General features: G+C 31.1%; 2 protein-coding genes across 2 annotated transcripts; both read left to right on the forward strand.

Moving 5' to 3' along the window:
• Positions 1 to 8,882: 8,882 nt before the first annotated feature.
• LOC21386754 (putative uncharacterized protein FLJ46204) lies at positions 8,883 to 10,535 on the forward strand. Its single transcript, XM_010089948.2, has 2 exons — positions 8,883 to 9,457; positions 10,398 to 10,535. Exons 1-2 carry the CDS (start codon positions 8,924 to 8,926, stop codon positions 10,401 to 10,403), a joined length of 540 nt encoding a protein of 179 aa, XP_010088250.2. The 5' UTR covers positions 8,883 to 8,923; the 3' UTR covers positions 10,404 to 10,535.
• Positions 10,536 to 16,768: 6,233 nt separating this feature from the next.
• Positions 16,769 to 19,098, forward strand: LOC21386755 (protein TORNADO 2). Its single transcript, XM_024170298.1, is given in 3 exon segments — positions 16,769 to 17,303; positions 18,513 to 18,707; positions 18,709 to 19,098. Coding segments are annotated over 3 exon segments (825 nt in total). The 5' UTR covers positions 16,769 to 16,805; the 3' UTR covers positions 18,841 to 19,098.
• Positions 19,099 to 22,633: the final 3,535 nt, after the last annotated feature.

Genomic DNA, 22,633 nt, shown 5'->3' on the forward strand with positions numbered 1-22,633 from the left:
AATAATTTCTTATTATTAATTAAAATAAACAATAAATAGTAATTAATTATTTAGTTGCAAATTAATTCTCAAAAATTGATTATAAAAATATATTAATAATGGAATAATTAATAATAAGTTATTAAATAATTAATTAATAATTGATATATCAATCATATAATATATAAATTTAATTTATTAATTAGTATATAGTTGATAAATAATAAATGAACAATAATTACCCAAATAATAATTAATATTAAATTATAATTATTAATTAATTATTGTTTAAAAATAATTACCAAAAATTGATCATGTAATATATCAAATAGTAGGTTATTAAAAAAACATTAGAAATTAATAATCATTTAATTATGTAACTAAAATTAATTATTTAATTAATAGATAGAATACTTATAAATTATTAATATACTAATTATTTTTTACTAGTACACTAATTAAGTACTTATAAACTAATAATTATGAGTACATTACTAATATAATAATTATTTTTATTATGTTATTAATTACCATTTTTTAAATTATTTAGCATATTAATTTATTATATATAATGTAATTACTATGTACTAATTTATAACAATATATCGGTTATTATTATACTACCAATATATTAATTTTTATTTGCTAAGTGATTATTAATTATTAATTACTTAATACACTAATTTTAGATTATTAATTATATGCATTCAAAATAAAATTTCATAATATAATCAAACATGATTTCACTTTTTTATTATACTCAAAATAATCTCTTAAAAAAAACAACCAAAGACAATATCAAAATCGATCTTAAAATAATTCTCAAAACAATCTTATTTTCACTTTTATATTAAAATAAAATCATTTTAAAAAGTTACTAAATGGGCCCATAATATTTTATTTCATTAGTTTCTAAGAAAGATAGGGGCAAATTAAAAAAAAAAAAAAACAATATTTGTTTGCTCGATAAATTGTTTACATTTTAGTTTTTTTTAAAAAAATAGATTGTTACGTTGTCTCTGTACCTCTTTTATTTGTCGACGTTTTTGTCTATTTTACCTCTGTGGAGGGAGCTTGATCCATAACGAGTAGATCCCTCGCATTGACGGCTGAATTACAAACTAAATGTGGAAAGACCAACTTTTAATGCATGGGCCACACAGAAATATTATTTATGTCATGAAAAGAAAATCAATATTTAGCAAATAATAACAATAAATTTAACAAATAATAATAATAATAATAATATAGTAATAAGGAAGCACTTCAAAAAAAAAAAAAAGTAATAAGGAAGCAAAAACATTTACAAATACCAACAACAAGAGGAATTAGGACATACTTTAAGGCTCAGAGAAAAAATAATAATTTTGAACATGTTTAGTAGCTTGTATTGTATAAAGTATATTGTATTGTATTGTATTGTTATAATACAATATGGTGTTTTGTGTCATGACATATTGTGTAAAATGTCAAAATGAAAAGTTTTAGAAATTTTAGGCTTAAAATGAAAATTTTTAAAAATTTGAGGTTAAAATATAATTTTTTTTTTAAATTGAGGTCAAAATATAATTTTTCAAAGATTTTTTGGTAGAAATAAAATTATTAAAAAAATTTAAGGTCAAAATATAATTTTTACAAAATATAAATTTGCATTGTGTCTCCTCAATTTTTAAACAATCATAAATTCTGGTATTAACCCTATGTCAGTCTAACCCCGACCTCTAGTCATGTCTCATGAATCTACTATAAAACAATTCAATACAATACACTAAAAATGAGTCGTATTCATAAACTGTAATAATTTACTATTTGTATTAGTTTATACAATAAAATGATCACACCACACATGTATTAGTATACAATACGGTGTTCTAATATGGTCAAATAAACATGTTCCGAAGGTGTTGTTGTCTCGCATAGAAATTTCCTTCGTTCATCAACCTTTTAAGGGTTGCTGAGAAGAGATTAGACAATATTGTTGATTCTTCTCCTAAGGGATTATTCCTGATTCTTTTGGTGCAGCCATGAACAAGACCAAAATAACATTAGCTGGAATTAAAAGAAGCGGATCTGCTCTGTCCCGTCATGCATTTATCTAATGTATCAGAAATACTTGAAGAGATAGATACTTGAATAGCTCTGTGTTCTTGCGCTTAAGAAAATTTAGATTATTAGAAAGGTTGACTTAGGATTAAAAAATTTAGAGAATTTTATAAGGTACTTTAATGTTACCTTAGAAGCCAATGCTTTTTTATAATACTTCAGGAAGGACGGATCTTCTCAAACACTCGTATTTGAATATACAAACCTACAATAACATTTCATAAGGCAAAAAAAAAAAAAGTAAATAACAAAAAAAATACAGAACCATGCATTATATGAATTTAATCTGATGATAAATAAAAAAAATTCTTATACAACTGAAAATTTCATATTAAAAATAATAGTTGTTTATTACCATTGAAGTTCTAATACCTTGCCTTGAGCGAGAGAGTACTTGAATTAAACTCTCTCTTTAGCATTTTGGTGCCACGTCTTATATCATCAATGTATTCATTTATGACGTTAAAATTAGAAGAGAAATTTGAGTTTGCCTTTATTTTTATCTATAGCTTAATCTGTTAGAAATTTACCTTTATGATGCTTTTCGGACATATGACAAAAGATAAAAAAGTTTGACTCCATATGCAACAAATATATAACGTTGCATTAAAGAATAAATAAAGTTGATGAATAAATTCTGTTGCTTCGAGCAGTACTCTATTACTTTCAAAGGCGGGTACAACTTCTTTCTTCAAAAAAAGATATAGCATTTTCACAACAAAAATATATTACATTGTCTTTTGTGTTGTTTGCAGCAACTGAAGCACAGAGATATTTACAAGCAAAAAATTGTGTACCTTATAGCACACATGCTTGACAACAGCTGATTAAAGAATCAACAAAGTTTTTATGAAGCTTTCACTATATTTATAGGGGGAAAAAAAAAAGTCCTCAAACTCATACTAAGGATGTTTTTATACATTATGTACATCTATGAACATGATAACATCTTTGGAGATGCATCAGTCAGTAGCAATAGGAGGGTCAGTAGCAATAGGAGGATCAAGCAAGTTAATGACATAGTATTTGACCTTGGCCTCTCCGTAATACTCATATTGTAACGCCTCAACCTTCCATGGAGTCCACTTAGCAGGATCCCAGCATAGTCGAGTCCTATACTCGTTACTCATACATACTGTTCTCTCTGAGCATCTAACGGCCCTAAGGGATTTCTTCACATCCCCTAACACTTGAATCCAAGACCTCCATCCATATAAGGTTCTTAAGTCAAGTGTTGGTAGTTGATGGTCGTTTCTGTACAAGGCTTATACAAGGGTCCATGCCCAATAATTCTATCACGTGACACTGTTGGGCTCGCTTCGTGGACCCAAGTCATGGGTAATCGAACGGGCCCATTTGTTTCTTAATCCGATCCGATTTTAAGTCCTGCTTGGGGGGTTTTAAAATAATTGGGCTAAGGAATGAATAGGGTGATGGAGAATCTAACCCCTAAAAGTCTTTGTTTACCTTTTAGGAGTCTTAGAAACCCTTTCCTTAGCCTTCGGAGACTCAAAAGCCTGGAATTTAAGCTATAACACCTTACCCTCTAGCATTAGCCCATGAGCATTTTTGCTCCGGAGCTAGCTGAAGTTCGTCTTTGTGCCAATACCAAAGACGTAAATGTGGACGCTGCCACGGAGACACTTCCCATGCTCCAAGAGACTCCTTTATGACTGAAGATACCTCTCATACTCTAAAAGACTCCTCTGTGTCCAAAGGTCCTTCCCGTGATCCAGGGAGGTTGAATGTGTTAGGTGCTCCAGCAACGGCTATTTAGCCAAAAATGGAAAGCAACGCTCTGGAACTAGTCTGACGTGCATTCAAACCTCCGAGAATAGACACGTCCAAGGAGCACCAGACTTAGTCAAACACTCCATGTGCTCCAGACTTGGGGAAGGTCCAATGTCAGTGAGAATTCTGGATTTTGTCTCCAAATACACCTATTTTTTACCAATTTATTTGTCAAATAGGAAAGCCACCTGATGCAGTTGCTCCGGAGGAAAATAGTTCATACAAGCCTCTGTCAAGGCATGATTGTACGGCTCCGGAGCAACCTTCAAAATCTTCCAAACTTCTCTTATAAATACCCCCTTCTATCAACACCTCAAAGACATAACACTCAAGCTATTCTTGACCATCTAAGAAGGTCTCTTTCTTACTAAAACTTTGAGTGATCTTCCTCTGAGCGAAATCTTTTTGTGTTTAAGGCTATGTGTTCTTCGAGTTTGTGCTATTTGAGCTTAAAGATCTTCAAAATACTTAGTGAGACTCTGCTCAGATCTTGAGTGTTCATCCTCATAAAGTCTCAAAACACTTTGTTTGATCCATCCAAACTCGTTTACAAGCTATATTCAAAGTAATCTGAGATTTCTCCAAGAGTCTGAGAATCGCCTCCGTGGTTGAACTCCGCCGCTCCGGAGCACACTTCCAGAAAGTCGTAAAAAACTTCGTCTGTTGACATCTATTCTCAGAGCAACCTGTGTTCCTCTAAAGTGGACTTTGCCTCCTCTATTGAAAGTCTGTAAAACTTACTCACAAAGCAACCTGCATTCCTCTAGAGTGAGAATTTACCAACTCTCGCAAATAGTCTTATCCATACCAATCAAGTCATACATCCGCTCCTAAGGCAACCCGCGCTTGTCCTCGGAGCACTCCTCCAAATAGCCTTATCCACACCTTACGAGTCATATTCTCACTCTAGAGGCAACCTGACCTTGTTCTCGGAGCACTTCTCCAAATAAGCCTTATTCACACTCTTCGAGTCAAATCTCCATTAACCGTGCAGTTACTCCTCCCACCATAATTCGTCATGCGATCTACATGACTGTATCCGAAGTCCTCCTATGTGCGTAAGTTGGTGTCTTGGCGATTTGGCGACAAAGTAAGCCCTAGAATCCATTTTCTTCGGCTTCCTTTGGACCTAACTGATCCTATCTTCTCTGTTGGAGGTCTTACCGCACAAGCTCCTCTATGAATACTGCATGTTTCATCTGCGTCAGCACTAACACCACTAAATCATGTACTTGTACGTGTATACCTTATACACGTCGTACCCACTAAATCTACTAGGTCCAACAACCTTCAAGATCAACCATGTCCCAGAAGTATTGATTCAGACCTACCATTGCGATTTTTGCTTTTGTCCAGAAACGTGTTTTATGGAGAAGAAAAGAATTTTGTTATAGTCATATTTAAACAAACAACAATACTTTTTTTTTTGTTTTTGAGAAATATGTTAAAACATGATGAGAAATCATACCTCTTCAACATGACTCTGTAGCATGTTGGTTTGTAATATACTTTCATTGGGTGGCATAGTCACATTTAATGGAAGAGAGAAACGTGGCCTTTCTATCAGAAGATTTTGCAGGTAACTTTTGATTTTCGTTTTGTCTGTAGATAAAGAATATATTATCTGAGTGATAAATTATGTTAAGCGATGAATTAATTGTTTCAGTTTTGGTGCGTAATTGTGTAGTTGCTTGTGGCAGATCAGGCTCAATAAGTATATAACTAGTTAGGTTTGTGCACAAAGATAATCTATAATATTTAAGGGGAAAAAATTAGTAATAGTATGTTGGAAAAAAAAAAGGACGGGATTCGTTGCAATTTTCCATGTTATGATAGTGCATTTGTTAGAAAAATGGCTTGTTAAGCCATTTTAAAGGCTCATTTTGAAGCTTATATTCGGATGAGGTTCAATAAATTTTTAGGACAGGTCTCGATGGATTTGCATTCTCTGAGGAGATCGAAATCGAATATTCATACACTCAAAATGATTTTTGGGTGAATGAAAAATTGATGATCTAAGTATGTTACTTAGAATGGTAAATGTAGAAGAAAATTGCAAAAAGTCCCACATTTGCTAGGAGTGAAGCTAATGTGGTGTTTATAAGTGATTGCACTTTGAAGCCTAGGTAAACATATATGCTAGAGAGGCTCTCTCACGTGCAGGGGGGGTGCGAAGCACGATCCCAGCGGGTGGAGGCCTAATGTCTGCGCTCGTGACCTGCGAATACAAATGCCGGACTGGAAAATTTCCTATGTGCAAGCTTACTTTTGCAATTTTTATTTTTGTTGCAACCAAGACCTTCCAGCTTCCAACCGTTTGCCCTTAGCATAAAGCTGTGCTTAATGGCTGGTAAATGAGATTAAAGAAGGCTTAATGGGATGCTTAATACCGAGATTAATTGTGATGTTAAAGGCTGGTTATTGAATCAATTTTTTCATGAATCTGGATGTGTATTGTGGCCGGGTTCAGGAAACGTTTTATCCACAATTAAAATGGAGATTAAGGCCTTTAATTCCTGGTTTCATAACCTATCCATGAATCTGGATGTGTATTGTGGCCGGGTTCAGGAAACGTTTTATGCACAATTAAAATGGAGATTAAGGCCTTTAATTCCTGGTTTCATAACCTATTTTCCAGAGCCTATATAAGGCGTCTTCACATGAAGGAGAGGGACACTTACACAAAAGCATATTCTGCTCTTCTCCAACGAGTTCTTCTTCTTTTTCCAGTTTCTTTGTGTTCTTGTAGTTCGGTTTGGTGATAGAGGAAAGGTCCGAGTTCTAGTTTGCCGGACGGTTCCGATAGTGCATCGACCTACCGTCGTTGTCGGTGTATCCTCAGAGACGGACGTCCTACGTTGCCTCAAGCACTCACCGGAGGAGACGAATCTGTTTTAAGGAAAACGTGGCTCACATGCCTCGACATCCTTGCAACTTTCATTTCCGAGTTTTGGTAAAAATATTGAATTACATTTGTATGAATTTCAATTTTGTTCTTCCTTACCTTGTTCCTCTTTTTGTATTATCCACTATTTCGGCTAACATCATTTGCCATCGACAAAACAACCCCACATTGTTAGAATCAATGGTATCTTTCTGCAAATAAGTATATATCAAACAATATTGACATCTAGTAGATCATTTAACAATGATAATCACAAGTAATCTAAAATGTTTATATATTTTTTAATAGTGAAAGTTATAAAACGGAAAATGGCCTTCTATACTCACAGTGATTTCTTGAATTTGAACTGGACCAGTGTCTATTTGTATTTGTTTTCGTGGATGAGTCTCCAATGCCAGTGCCAAAATGTCTATAATTATTAAAAATTAATGGTATTATTAAATATATATATAATATTGTTTTTCTAAAATTGAGTATACTATATATAATAGAAATAATTACATAAAATGTCTATTATTGAAGCTTTAATTTTAAGAATATCGATTATTATACAATATTATAAAAATACTGATTAAGACATATATATTACTGGATATGTCTTTATAGGTTATTTTTAAGTATGTTCCATATATAATTAATTTTTGTTTTATGTAATTTATTTGTTTTTTCTCATAATAATTCACATTTTTTCTTTTTTAGTTTTAACTGATTGTCTGTAATCAATTATTTTATTTATTTTTAATTTAGTACTTGAATTTAAGCGTTCTATTTCTTTTTTCTTTATATTACAAAATCAATACGTTTTATTTCAATTTAAGCGTTCTATTTAATGTAAAGATATACAACACGTATTGATTGTCGTCATTAGCAGACACGTCTCCCACTAGATCTTTTGGTAGAGGGTTTCAATGACGTCTCTTTTGATTTTTTGGGTGAGTAGATCACTTTTCTTTGGGAGAAAGAGAGAAATATGTTAAGATTTGAGATGAATTAAAATTAATAGGCCAATAGTTTACATAAGTTAATAAATAGGCTAAATTACTGTTTTCGTCTATAATTTGTCTGGTTATGAACCATAACTTGACAAGTTATTCACGATTTTTGTCCATAACTTGTCTAGTTATGAACCATAACTTAACAAGTTTGTTCATAACTTATCTGGTTATGAACCATAACTTGTCTATGGCCTATTAATTTTTATAACTAAAAATTGGCATATATACTTTCTTAAATTTTTCATATTGACCTATTTTCTACAATTTCTGTTTTTCTTTCCGGGTGTTTTAGTATGCCTTTTCCATAGGTTGTTTATTTCTTTCTCATTATCTTATGTTTACTTTTGTTTATTTCTTTTTAACTTTTTATCACTAAATTAAAGTAGGAAGTGTGAACCTAATTAGATATATCAATTAATCTCTCTCCATTTACTTAGAAAATAGAATGAAGTCTCATTTTATATTCGAGCACCGAATAAAATGTCATATCAATTATATTTTCAACTTAATGGTTCAAATTGAAAACCAAAATGCATGGTTTGTACACACGCCATTATTATTATTTTTTTTTCTTCATGTCCTCTTCCTTTTCTCTTGTAATTTGTTTCTCAAATATGTGTAAAATTCTTTAAGCCACAAGTAGGGAATTCCATGTAAGTTTAGTATCGAAGTTCGTTTTGAACAAAATAAATATAGTACAACTCGGAATAGTTATGATTGCATTAAGAATATCATAGAGGCAGACATATAATCTCTTTATTACGATACGAAATATCAAAACTTGTTTAAACTAATATATGGATCATTTAGAGAACTCACCGTGTCTTTTAAATATGAATATAAGTAGTACAATCAATATGGGCATCAAAATTTTAAAACCAAATATATAGATATAAAGAACTCTTTCAGTGGCTGAGAAAAGGCCAGCACAATTTTTCCTCTAGGGTCCATGGAATAAGTGTCATTTCTCATCAGTCCCATTAAGGCAAATTGCAAAAGCAGATTCAAAGCGCAACATTATATAATATTTTGAAAATAGTCCCACTTGTTCCAATTTTGCCTATATAAAGAGCTCAACAAGATTGCCTCTCAGCACCAAGCAAGAGAAACAAAGAAATCAAACTCTCCATTCTCTTAATTTCGGTGTGAAATGGCTTCAGCCCAATGCAACAGGCCCGCCAATGAGACCTGCCAGCAGAAATGCCAAGGCAGTAGCTCACTGGGCCAGAAGATGTCTGGAATGGCCGGCTGGGCCAAGGGAACTCACAGCCAACAGGAGACTAAGCCGAGCTGCCAGGCCCCAGCCCAGGTCCATTCCTGCCCGAACCAGGGAACGTGCAAAGCTCAGACTCACCAGGCGTGCCACACTGCGGCTAAACCTCAACCTCACTGCGGGGTTAACAAAGCTAGCGGCCCCCACCACACCCACACCCACAGGCATGGCCACGGCCACGGCCACACCAAGCACCAGACCACTAACGGCGCCGCTTCGTGCCACTGCGCTGCCAACAAAACTAATGGCCGTCACAACCACAACCACCTCACTAATGGCGGTACCGCGGTGAAGTGCGAGCAGAAGGAGAGAAACCTTTTCAGGAGGATTAAGGATCGTATTTCTGGCAATAGTAGTTGCAGCGACAACAGCGATAGCGAAAGTGACAATGAGTGTTGCCACAAAAGAAAGGTAAATTTTGTTGAAAGTAAAGGTAGATATCACCCGTTTAATTCGTTGATTTGAGTTTTTAATTTGAGTTAAGATGTGATTTTATGGACCCGTTTAATTCGTTGATTTGAGTTTTTAATTTGAGTTAAGATGTAATTTTATGTGAGAATTTTTTATTATAATAAAAAAATTAGATGTAACTGTTTTTAAGAATTTTTTACTGTAACAAAACTCAATTTTTAAAATCAAATCAGTAAAATGAACGGGATCTTACTGTACTGTATTATGCTAGTCGAAAAAAATATGATAAAATCTATTACTTGCATAAAGCAATGCTCTGTTAATAGGGTTTTTTTTCTTTTTTTTTATACGTAGCTATTCTAGAAATCTCAAATAAAGAATGTCACGAAAACAATTTCAGAACTTAAGTGTAGGACTCATCATTTATCCACATAATTTATTTTGTGAAAATTAATCAAACTGAGACTTTGAAAAAAAAAAATTAAATAGATGGAATGTGCATGCATGTGAAATATGAAGAGTATGATGTGCATATTTTTGCAATATTAATTTTAAGTATTGTTTAGTTAGTGGATTCGAACCCTGATTCGAATCATGGTTCGTAGTTCGCTACAGTATTTTTTCTCACAAAAAACACACGTAAATTGAGAATAATTTTGAATCATGATTCTGAATTCATGAACCAAACATCCACTTAGGGTCTGTTCTTTTGGAGTGTAACTTGAGTGTAATTTTTGAATTGAATTTGAGTTATAACTTGAGTTGAAATTGTAACTTAAATAAAGTTGAATAAAGTTAAATAAAGTTGAAACTTAAAAGAACATAAACTTAAATAAAATTGAAACTCGAGTTATTTTTTTTTTAAATTTTTTAGACAAAAGAACAAGCATTGGTCTCTGTGATCGAATGATTCATTTTAAACCATATGTTGTGCTTGCAGAATTGAAAAGAAGCATCTGCGAGTGCTGATGAAATGCCAACGTCACCAACAGAATGAAAGAGCATGGATCCAACTACAATAATAAGTAAATAAAATGTAACTGGATCAAATAAATGCAATATATATATATACACTATAATAATAATTATTATTATAATAATGATTATAATAATAATAATAGCCAAATGATATGACTTGGCTAAGAAACTAATTGTATCCCCAATATTAAATAAGCAATATCTATGGCTATGAATGATGTTTATGTTATGACTTCTATAATGATGCAACTAGCTCTTTCCTTGTGTGACATGGCGCCTAACCAACGCCATAGCTAAATTTTACTTTTCATTCGTAATTGTGATTTTTCAGTCCGAGAACATGAGCAACATTTTCTTGTAACTTGAAAAACATAAAAATGATAATTATCGATCGCGGCAACTTGATTCTTGAAGCTATTGTATAAGATGGATATCTATATTCCCATCAAAATGATTAGAGACACCATTAATATTAAATATGACAATTAATAAAAGATAAGGCTCGCTTTTTGTTAGAGTGTGTGGTGCTTTAAATTACTGAAAGTGTCCTTAACATTGTTCTATTAAAATTCAAATTCAATCAAGATCATTTGTTAACCTAAACTATGGAAAGATATGTCATACGTTTCGGCATATAAACAAGTACTAAACTTCAGTTTGAGAAAAGTATATCATTCAAATATTATTAATGTCGATATCCAGATACCAGAATTCATACAAATTATCTTAGTCAAACAAGGTTGAAATTTTTGGCAATAAAATCTTCGTAATAATTTAATAATTCAGTATGTGTACTGACTTTCGCTGTTCAACAATAATGGAGTGTGTTGTGGGCTCACATATGAGATAAGCGGTTCTAGCCAACAAAAAAAGATTTAAAAAGTTTGATCTATCTTTTTTTCCTTTCTTTTTTATTATAATTCATTTTCTTTTAAAGATATAAGTTGTAACCAGAAATGAAGAAAATCGTGATAGTTCGAATGCGCTGCTTTGTCTTTGTCACCAAGGCAATATATTGAGCACAAAATACTTTTGTAGCAATATATCAAATATTAACTTGTAGCTAAATGAATTAGCTACAAATATTTTCTTGGTAGCTATAAGGTCGGACACTGAAAGTACCTATGAAATTTTTGCATACATATGTGTGTGTATGCATATGCATTTAGTGGCAATTAATTGTTTACTTAGCTATTTATTTGTAATTAGCTACAAAACATTTCGTCACTAAAATTTTGTAACTGTTTTTTCAATTTCGTATCGAAAAGATGATACATTAGCCACGCCATTGTCTGTCACTGGTCCTTTGGAGTGACAAAATGAATTTTCTCTATTATGGACTATTTGGCGTCAAAGTCTTGCTACCTAATATAATTTGTGACTAATTATAATTTTTTCTAAAAAAAACACAATAAAGAGAAAAAATAACTAGCATTAAGATTTTTAAGTACATCTTAATTAGGTTGCCACCTATCAGACAAGTAAAAATCCATTTCAAGAGTGAAAATGCCTTATTACTGTCGAAGTGTGGAGCCTAATCACGTGGAGAAGAAGAGAAAAAGTCAAGAAAGGAGCGAAAACGGCATGGCGTTGCAGCCCCGGTTAGTGGGCATCACTGCGCCAGCCCGTATATGCACGACTTTGGGAAGAGCTGCCGTGGTGCCAAGTCGGCGTTTTTTTGTTGATTGGGATTTTTTTTTTATTTTTTTATTTTGTACAACATATATACCTATCATTAGGGTTTTTTAGTGTGACGCTTTTTTGAGAGAAAATAGAGTGTTGAGAGGCTCGAAACACTATTGAGAGCGAGAGAAAAATAAGAGTGATCGAGTGATTCTTTTATAACAATCTTCAACAAAGTATAATTAAATTAGTGAATCTGTATAAAAGCTCTTATTGTAATTGTGCGTATATTTTTCTTTTCGCCATTTTACTCTCTCCATTCTCAGTATTCAAATTATGTTTAGCGTAATTTTCCCTAACAATTAAAACCCTTTTGAAAATAAAATCCAAAGAAAAAATCCAAAAGGAAGAAAAGTCAAAAGAGTGCATAATTCGGGGACAACTAAAAAAAAATGAAGACCTCCGTTAGTGTGAAATAAAAAGATAAAAAAAAACTTTGTTCGCTTCACGGATTCGAACTTTTAATTTAAATTGAGATGTGACATTTTTCTAAAGCTTTTAACTGTAACAAAAAAAGTTAAATGTGACATTTTTTTAAGAATTTTTAACTGTAAAAAGTTAGAACTGAAAACTCGAATCGGTGAAATAAAAAATGCCAAAAATTATTAAATCCTAACATGTAAAATTATGGAGTTAAACCCCCGTTAAACTCCTATTAAATCACACATGATACTCGTGACGTGAACATTTCCGTCTATTTTTAACAATTATTTAACTTGAACAAATTAGTAGATTTGAGATACATTATGCGACGCTTAAAAGTTATGATTTAAAATATGATTTTACCTATGATTACCCAAGCAAAAAAGAAAATAAAGCCAACTAGACAGAGGACACCGAAAAGATACTGATAAAAATATATGTAGAAGGTAGAAACAAGATATTATTGAGGCGAAATAAAAGATTTGATAAGATCAAGTAAAGAAAATTAAGGCGATGGATTACTTGGAAACCATTGATTAGTGACTGTCCCTTTTAACAAAGTACACCACAGACACCGCCAAAACTTTTGTAAAGATTATAGCAAACGTTATCATTTTGATAATTTATAATCTGAGCTAAAAAAAAAAGAAAAAAAATAGTAAAGGAGTTCAATTTATTTTATAATAACGTTAAGATTAGAGGAACTTAAAAGATCATTAGATCATGATCATAACGAAAGAGCAAGAAGTATGGACTGTAGTTTTGGTAACTCTCTTGTGTTGGATGTCAAAAATTTCACTAGTCTTTATTCTGCTATATATATATATATATATATACACACACACACACACACACACACACACACACACTAGGTAGCTCTGCCTTTCATGATGACTCTTATGATCTAATTGTCAAAGATATTATGACGTCCAGCTTAATTAGAGATCACTACCTACAAAAGACAATAAACGCTCATTTAGTTCGCTAATTCGAGTTAAGATGTGATTTTATGTGAAAATTTTTTATTGTAATAAAAAAGTTAGATGTGACTGTTTCTGAAAATTTTTTACTGTAACAAAACTTGAATTTTAAACTCGAATCGGTGAAATGAACGGGGTCCAAAAAACCTAAATAGGAATAAAAAAATTGTTCAAATGGCATAGGGGAGTATTTAATATAATGCTAGTTCTTGTATAATGAACCATTAAAATAATCATAAACCTCTAAGCTAAATTAGAGGATTTTTTTTATTTTTTAGCAGCAGCGACAAAGCCGAGCGCAATACAGCTAATGTAATACAGCTAACAGAAGCAAAGTAATTGATCCTGTTATTATATATGCATTTGTGGAAGCATGTGCTAAAAGTGTTGGAAGCGCACATGGCATCTTCAATTTCTTGATCTCAAAATGTTTAGATGGACAAAAAGAAACTTTTTTGAGTACCAATTTATTGATAAAGTGAGTTTTTAATAATTAAATTTAATTAAAATTACGTTATATTAATAAAAATATATATGATAGATAATCTTTTATATAAATTTAAAGACTAAAAAATAGAGAAGTATTATGTCTATTTAGTTTATTGATTTAAATTTTTAATTTTAATTGATATATAATTTTATATGAAAATCTTTTTTTATAATAAAAAAATTAAATATAATTAATTTTTAAAATTTTTATGATATTTATGATTTAATTTTTTTAATCCTATTAAAAAATTTCCCAGGCAAAATAGTCCCATTTGTATAGTTTCTTTGCAGCTTTTAATTTCTCTCTCCGAGCTCTTGTCGCCTCGCATCATGTCCAAGGTACTTCTTTTCAAAAAGTGATTAGACCAAAAGCATCAAAACCCGCTCTAGAAAAACTATCGTCTCCCCCTTTAAACAAAACTAGCTTTCAATGATCCAAGGTAAGGAACAAAAAAGGGCACGTAGTGGGTTTCGCAAGTCGCAACAAAAGTACTTCTCCCGCGTTATACACTTCCTTTCTAAACTTTTTATATATATGGAAAAAATTTTATATTAATATACCTTGTGTTTTAATATAATTATATTTAATACTTTATATTTTTAATATTTTTAAATTAATATCTCGGAGTTTTAAAAAATTATGTTTTAATTATATAAGGTCATTTTTTTGAAATGTAAAAATGTCAAAGTTACTTTTTTTTATTAATTAATTAAAAAAATTAATAATAAATTTATAAAAATTTTGAGATTTTTTTAAAATATTTAAAAATTAAAAACAAAAATAATGCTTCAAATTAAAAATAATTTTTTCTTAATTTTTTTTTCAATTTAGTAGTTTTTAATAAAGTAATGAGAATGAAAAATTTAACATTTTACATAAAAAAAAATAACCTTAAAGTTAAAAAATAATTTTTTAAAACGTCAAGACGTCAATTTAAAATTACTAAAAACACAAGATATCAAAATACAGGATACCAATAAAAATTTACCATATATTAGGAGACATTTATAGTGTACATTTGTATGTTTTGAAATTTAAAAAGTAGTTTGGATTTATGCAACGTTTTGTTGATTTTTTATTAGTTCATTTGTGTAGCGTCACAAAGTAAAAACTTCAAATTTCTTGCACAAATTCAAATTAGCTGAGTTTTTTTTTTTGTGGCATTTATCAAATTTTATTTCTCTTCTATATAGTCATTTTGAACGCTAGATACAAAATTTTGCTATACCCAAATCTTGAAATGATCAAACGGTTCATAAATAATATAGTACTCGTCTTTGCTATGTAACATGTAACAAGATATTTATGATTTAATTTTTTTAATCCTATTAAAAAATTTCCCAGGCAAAATAGTCCCATTTGTATAGTTTCTTTGCAGCTTTTAATTTCTCTCTCCGAGCTCTTGTCGCCTCGCATCATGTCCAAGGTACTTCTTTTCAAAAAGTGATTAGACCAAAAGCATCAAAACCCGCTCTAGAAAAACTATCGTCTCCCCCTTTAAACAAAACTAGCTTTCAATGATCCAAGGTAAGGAACAAAAAAGGGCACGTAGTGGGTTTCGCAAGTCGCAACAAAAGTACTTCTCCCGCGTTATACACTTCCTTTCTAAACTTTTTATATATATGGAAAAAATTTTATATTAATATACCTTGTGTTTTAATATAATTATATTTTAATACTTTATATTTTTAATATTTTTAAATTAGTATCTCGATTTTAGAAAATTATGTTTTAATTATTTAAGGTCATTTTTTTGAAATGTAAAAATGTCAAAGTTACTTTTTTTATTAATTAATTAAAAAATTAATAATAAATTTATAAAAATTTTGAGATTTTTTTTAATATTTAAAAATTAAAAACAAAAATAATGCTTCAAATTAAAAATATTTTTTTTTTTCAATTTAGTAGTTTTTAATAAAGTAATGAGAATGAAAAATTTAACATTTTACATAAAAAAAAAATAACCTTAAAGTTAAAAAATAATTTTTTAAAACGTCAAGACGCCAATTTAAAATTACTAAAAACACAAGCTATCAAAATACAGGATACCAATAAAAATTTACCATATATTAGGAGACATTTATAGTGTACATTTGTATGTTTTGAAATTTAAATAGTAGTTTGGATTTATGCAACGTTTTGTTGATTTTTTATTAGTTTATTTGTGTAGCGTCACAAGTAAAAACTTCAAATTTCTTGCACAAATTCAAATTAGCTGAGTTTTTTTTTTTTTTGTGGCATTTATCAAATTTTATTTCTCTTCTATCTAGTCATTTTGAACTCTAGATACAAAATTTTGCTATACCCAAATCTTGAAATGATCAAACGGTTCATAAATAATATAGTACTCGTCTTTGCTATGTAACATGTGGAAGTATATATAGCACTATAAACACAGACATTTATTTATTTTTATATAAAAATGACCGTGCAAATGTGTAATAATCATCTCCGACAAAATTTTTTTTTTATTTTTGATTAATAAAAAATAAATTTCTTGCTATTATACCTTACAAAACTTATTATTATATATTATGACTCTCTCACTTATGCATGCCTGAAGCTTTCGCCAAATAATACAAGTACTATTCTTCAGTATATCACCACAACAAATACTTTTCTGACTCTTGTCTTTTACCCTACCCTTTTTCAACCTCCAATATTATTTCATTCTCTCGAGCAACAAAGAAAAACCAACAAAAGAAACCCCCCCCCCAACAAAAAAAACAACCCCCCCCCCCCCCCCCCCAAAAGATTATCTCCAAACCAAAAAAAAAAAAAAGAAAGAAAAAAAATGGCACTGAGCAACAATGTCATCGGTGCCATAAACTTTGTGGCCGTGCTCCTCTCGATCCCCATCATCGGCACCGGAATCTGGCTCAACTCACAGGCCGACAACGCCTGCGTCAAGATCCTGCAATGGCCCGTCATCATCCTCGGCATCCTGATCTTGGTCGTGGCTCTCGCCGGGTTTGTCGGAGCTTTTTGGAGAATCCCGTGGCTGCTCGTGACTTACCTCGTCGCCATGTTGATTCTCATCGTCTTGCTTGCGTGTTTGGTGGTTTTTGTGTACATGGTCACCTTGAGAGGCTCCGGTCACCTCGAGCCAAGCCGCGCTTACTTGGAGTATCGTCTCGACGACTTCTCCGGTTGGCTTCGGCGGAGAGTGAGAAGCTCCTACAAGTGGGAAAGGATTAGGACTTGCCTTAGCTCCACCAGTATGTGTGCTGAGTTGAACCAGAGTTATCGCATGGCTCAAGATTTCTTTAATGCCCACATTAACCCCTTGCAGGTATAAAAAAACTTGACACAATTTTTTGGTTTAGTTTTTTTGCTTAATTAGTTTTAGTGCAGAGATGAATAACATGAATTATTGCGTTATTGATATATTATCTAAACTCTAAAGTGGTGTTTCAATTTTTTTATTTTACGTATTTAGATTGTATTTTGTTTTTGTTTTTTTTGTTTGTTTGTTTTGTTTTGTTTTGTTTTTTTTATTATTTTTAAGAATAGTTCACAAAAAGGAAAGCAGAGAATCAGCTTCTTGAAAATGATTTTTTAAAAAGAGTAGCGTACAAGTGGATTACAAACATCTCTAAAATCAAAGTTTTGGAGATATGTGTCTTTAAATATTGTGAAATATGCTTCACAAAAAAAAATTAAAAATAAAATTATAATTGCTTGTTTAGTTGTTTTACATTTGCTGCTTTTGCCAGCATATAATATGTAGCTCATTTCCTCCTTTTTTTAGTTTCTTTTTTTGTTTGTTAAAAAAATTTCAAGGAATATGAAAAATATTGGGCGCGTTTAAAATTCGTTCTAAAATAATTTTATTTTTTATATGAAAATAAAAATAAAAATATTTTCAATGTCAGACATAAATTATATTTAAAATACGTTTAGTAGTTTTATCAAGAAATTATTTTCAGTGTAAAAAAACTCACTAATGTCTCTCTTTTTCTCTCTTTACTCGAGAGAAGAGAAAACGAAAACAAAAAATGAAAAACAACTAAAAATCATTTTTTATTTCTCTTTCATTTTACATTAAACTAAAAAATTATTTTTATTTCTGTTTTTACTTTTATTGTGTCAAACGCCGTTTTTAAAACGTTTTCATTTTTTCTTTCTCAAAAAACGTGAAAAACAAAAACGAGATCAATTCTTAACTAATTTCTGGTTAATTACTTTTCACATTTTAGTTCAATAAATAAATAAATAAATAAAACATTTCTCGGTAAGCATATCCATCCTTCTAGTTTCTTCTCATAGAAACCCCAGTCATGAGGTCAAATTATTCTACAATTAAGCAACCTCCATCTAAAGCCAGAACTACAAACAAAGCATATGGAATAACAATTAGCTTAGACAAAAAACTAAACCACATGATACAGTGATCAAGATTGCTCAACAACATATACATACATAAACTAATCTTTATCTTTCAAAAATATTCCTCCTCTTTATCTTTTTCATTTCTTTCTTTTGCCTTTTCTCTTTACAGTCAGGATGTTGTAAACCACCAACCCAATGTGGATACACGTTTGTGAACCCAACATACTGGATAAGCCCCATAAACACAGCGGCCGACATGGATTGCCTCAATTGGAGCAACGACCAGACACAGCTTTGCTACAACTGCGACTCCTGCAAAGCCGGTCTGCTTGCGAATCTACGGAAAGAATGGCGAAGAGCGGGTGGCAAAAAGAGCGGTCGTCGTCTTGCTCATAACCCTAATTGCTCTTATTGCGGTCTATTTGTTAGGATGTTGTGCCTTTAGGAATGCCAAAACTGAGGATCTCTTCCGCAGATACAAGCAAGGTTACACCTAGAATAATTCATGTATTCTAATTAATTCTCAGGGACCAAAGCGGGGGGGAAAAAAATCAATAGTAAATGTAGTCCGCGGTGATCGTCAGATTTTTATCAAGTTCTGTCATATTCACGTGCTTTTCTGAATTTAATACAATTTGATATGATAAGAGGTGGAGAATTCATTTCCTAGGTGTTGTAGTAATATATTGAGATTTTATGAAACAATTCCTATATGTTTGCTGGTTGGGAATTTGGATGTTTTGTCGTTATCATGATCTTGAGAATTGTGCATGAAAATGAAAATTTACTTTGTTTTGATTTGCATTTGGTGTTTGAGTTAGAAAAAAGTGTGTGTGGGGGCTTGGTGATAATGTTGAAAATATGTGGTAAGGAGACCAAGGAGGACGTGATTTGCGGAGGGCACCGAAAGCTGCAGACCACTTTTTTGAATTACTGGTGTCTTGGATAGTGGGGTAAGTTTTCAGGGTAGTTTCAACTTTCAAACGCTCTGCTCTGTCCCATTTCCCATTCACGTGATTTTGGCAATAATAGAAAGAATATAAAAAGACCATCTCCAAAGTATATATACTAAGGTCTCGTTCACTCCGCGAATTCGAGTTTTTAATTCGAGCTGAGATGTGATATTTTCTGATAGTTTTTACTGTAACAGAAAAAATTAAATGTGACATTTTTTGAGAGCTTTTTACTATAAAAATCTAAAACTGAAAACTCGAATCGGTAAAATGAACGAACCCTAAATGTTAGCATTGCTATATTTGACACAAACAATATTATATAAAAATAAGATGTTTGAGATGTATTATTTTTGGCACCATTGCATTATGAATTAATGATTCCTTAAATGCAATATTTACTTCTCTTTTTTTTCATAAACTTTTAAGTGTTGGAACGAGTAAAAGAAAGAATTTTTAGTTCTTTAAGAATTAAAAATGACAAGATTTTAATTATTAAATTAAAAAGTAATAAAACAGCAACAAATGTCCTACTTTAACATAAACAAGAAAACCATATGTTTTACATATGTGTATGTATATATTGCTAAAAAAAATCATCAATTGTTACAAGGTCTACATTTCATACTATATATTTAAGGATAAACAATATTGCTAATATATCATTGCTCGATTTCGTCTCAATGCCACAATTCATTCACAAAATGCATGAGCATAATTTAGGCCATTATTTTGCTTCTTTAGGCTTTTGAACGAGTTTTGGCAATTGAAAACCCTAGCTTCTTTAGATCTTGATTCTTGAGCTGTGTGGTGTTGCTAGTATATATATATATATATTTTTCTTTTACACAATGCAAGATTGAGATTAAACCCTACTAAATCTAACCCTCATTTATCTTCCCCATGTCATTTGAACTTGCACCCTCCCAAATCCAACCCTCATCTAGCATTATAATATTGTACATACTCTATGACGGGCAACCAATTTTCCTCTATTACTAGAGCAGAAGTTGTGGTGAAATACCTGATTTTTAAAACTAAATTCAGTAAATAATAAATTTTAAAATATTTAAAAAATAACAATAAAAAGGTTTTTTTATCTCGTAATTTTTTTTACGACTAGATTTATGTGGTAAAAAAACAATTTTCCACATAAATTTTAAATTTACTACATTTTATTTTAAATAATTTTAAAATCTCTTATGCGGTAACGAGTACTAAAATATATACGAGTCGGTATCATGTAGGTTACCGGTTGGTAACCAATTGGTATCTGGATGGGTATTGGCCGCTGTGGATACCAGCCGGTGTCACCGCGGTTAGAGATTGGTAATCGGTCGGTGACACGGCGGTTACAGATTGCTAACCAGCCGTTATCAAAGTTTATACTAATTATTATACCATAAGGGTATGTTTAGTATTTTAAACATAGTGTGATTATTTTTTACAAATGTTTTTTTTCAGACATAAGTCAATCTAAGCATGAATAATGTGGCAGTCCTCTAAAGTTCCCAATAGCCCAATAAAGATATAGTGCTCGGCCCATACTGTGCCCTGCTACTTACGAACTGATCTCCAGCTACATCCCAAGGCAACCGAACACGAACACGCGTGAAGTGAAACTCGAGTTAAGATATAAGTTTTTGTAGGAGCTTTTTACTGTAATAAAAAAGTTAAATTTAATTATTTTTTAGAGTTTTTTACTGTAGAAAAACTTAAATTATAAATTTAAATCGATGAAATAAACGGGGCTGAAATTCTTCCTCTTTGGGTAATTGGAGAATGCAACTCTTACAAATACATACATGAATTTTGCATCTGCCGTATACAATGATGAAGTCAGAGGGGGGTCTAGTTTTTTTTTATCCCTTTTTTTAATATAATAATTTTAATTTTAATATAATAGATATGTGTATAAATTAAACTTAACTTTTTATTACTTTTTTAATATAATAATTTTAATTTTAATATAATAGATATGTGTATAAATTAGATTTGGCCACCCATAAATTAATGGGAAGGAGCCACGGCCCTCCTAGCTTTTATTTTTTATTATTTTTAATATAATAGTTTAATTTTAATATGAGATATGTGTAGAACTTAAACTTGGCCCTCATAAATTAATAGTTCTCTACATTTTATTGAGCTAACTATTTAGATTTAAAAAAATAAAACATTCAATTTTATTACCTCCATAAACATTAGTATAATCTTGATAAAAAAAATTTTTTACCCTCGCTATTGATAAATCCTGACACCTTCACTGGCTGTATATGGCTAATTTTTCACCCCGCCGCTTTCTCGGGTCTGGTAACTTCTTTAGTATTACCGATGAAATCAACTAATTTGTCATTGTGGTTGCAAGTATAGTTTAACGTTAATTTCAGACACCGTATTAACAAAAATAAAAAACCTTTTATAGCTTAGTTATTTGTCCCTCGGCCTCACTCCCTTTTTGGAACTAAAATCAATCGTTAACTAATGAAAAATCTGCAGAGTGGTCAGCTATTAGGCCTATCGTAGGAATAAAGTGATATGATGCTAAGACAATGCGACCATGCAATCAATACTTACGTAGTTTTATTATAAACACTTAAAACGAGTAGTTGTAGCCCTAATCAAAAGCACATGGAAACGTCGTCGCTTAATCCCATCCTCCAACAGAAAAGTAAGTTCAAGCCCTTCACTCCTTTATTTAAGCCTCTTTATCTATGTTTAACCATTGTTTTTTTTAACTGTATTATTTAGTCACTACACAAATGCCACAATGAAAAAATAACATGCAGAATATGAAAAATAACCCATAAGTTACGGAAAATAACTTAAGATAATCTGGAGGTTACAAAAAATAACCTGCAAGTTATTTAGTGACATGAGAAAATAAAATAGTGTTACTTTATTAATACATTTTTAAAATCTCTTCTTAAGAAAACTCTATCCACGCTTACAATCGTTTTTCTGAATTCTGGATAGGATAATATCCTACATATATCGAACCAAAGTCGCTTATTATGTGTTTTGTTTTAATCAAATGTATTCGAATAATATTTAGAGCTTGAACTCTTGTTTCTAGAAGGATAATCTTGACAAATATTCTTTAAAATACATAGGTAAAGATTTATATTCTTTACTCTTGATTTACAATTTTTTTAGTCAAATAATTATTGTAATAAATTGGTATTTATTAAGAATAAGAGATAAAAATTTATACACTTTTAAAGATAAATTCTATAATTTTTTCTTTCTTTTGTAATACAGTATGTGGCTAAAATCAGACAGCACACGATATTTGGATTTCCAATGCTGAATCGCACAAGCGTTTATTGGGCCTCGGCCA

The sequence above is a fragment of the Morus notabilis genome, unplaced genomic scaffold, assembly GCF_000414095.1.
Source record: "Morus notabilis unplaced genomic scaffold, ASM41409v2 Scaffold273, whole genome shotgun sequence".
Taxonomy (NCBI): Eukaryota; Viridiplantae; Streptophyta; class Magnoliopsida; order Rosales; family Moraceae; genus Morus; species Morus notabilis.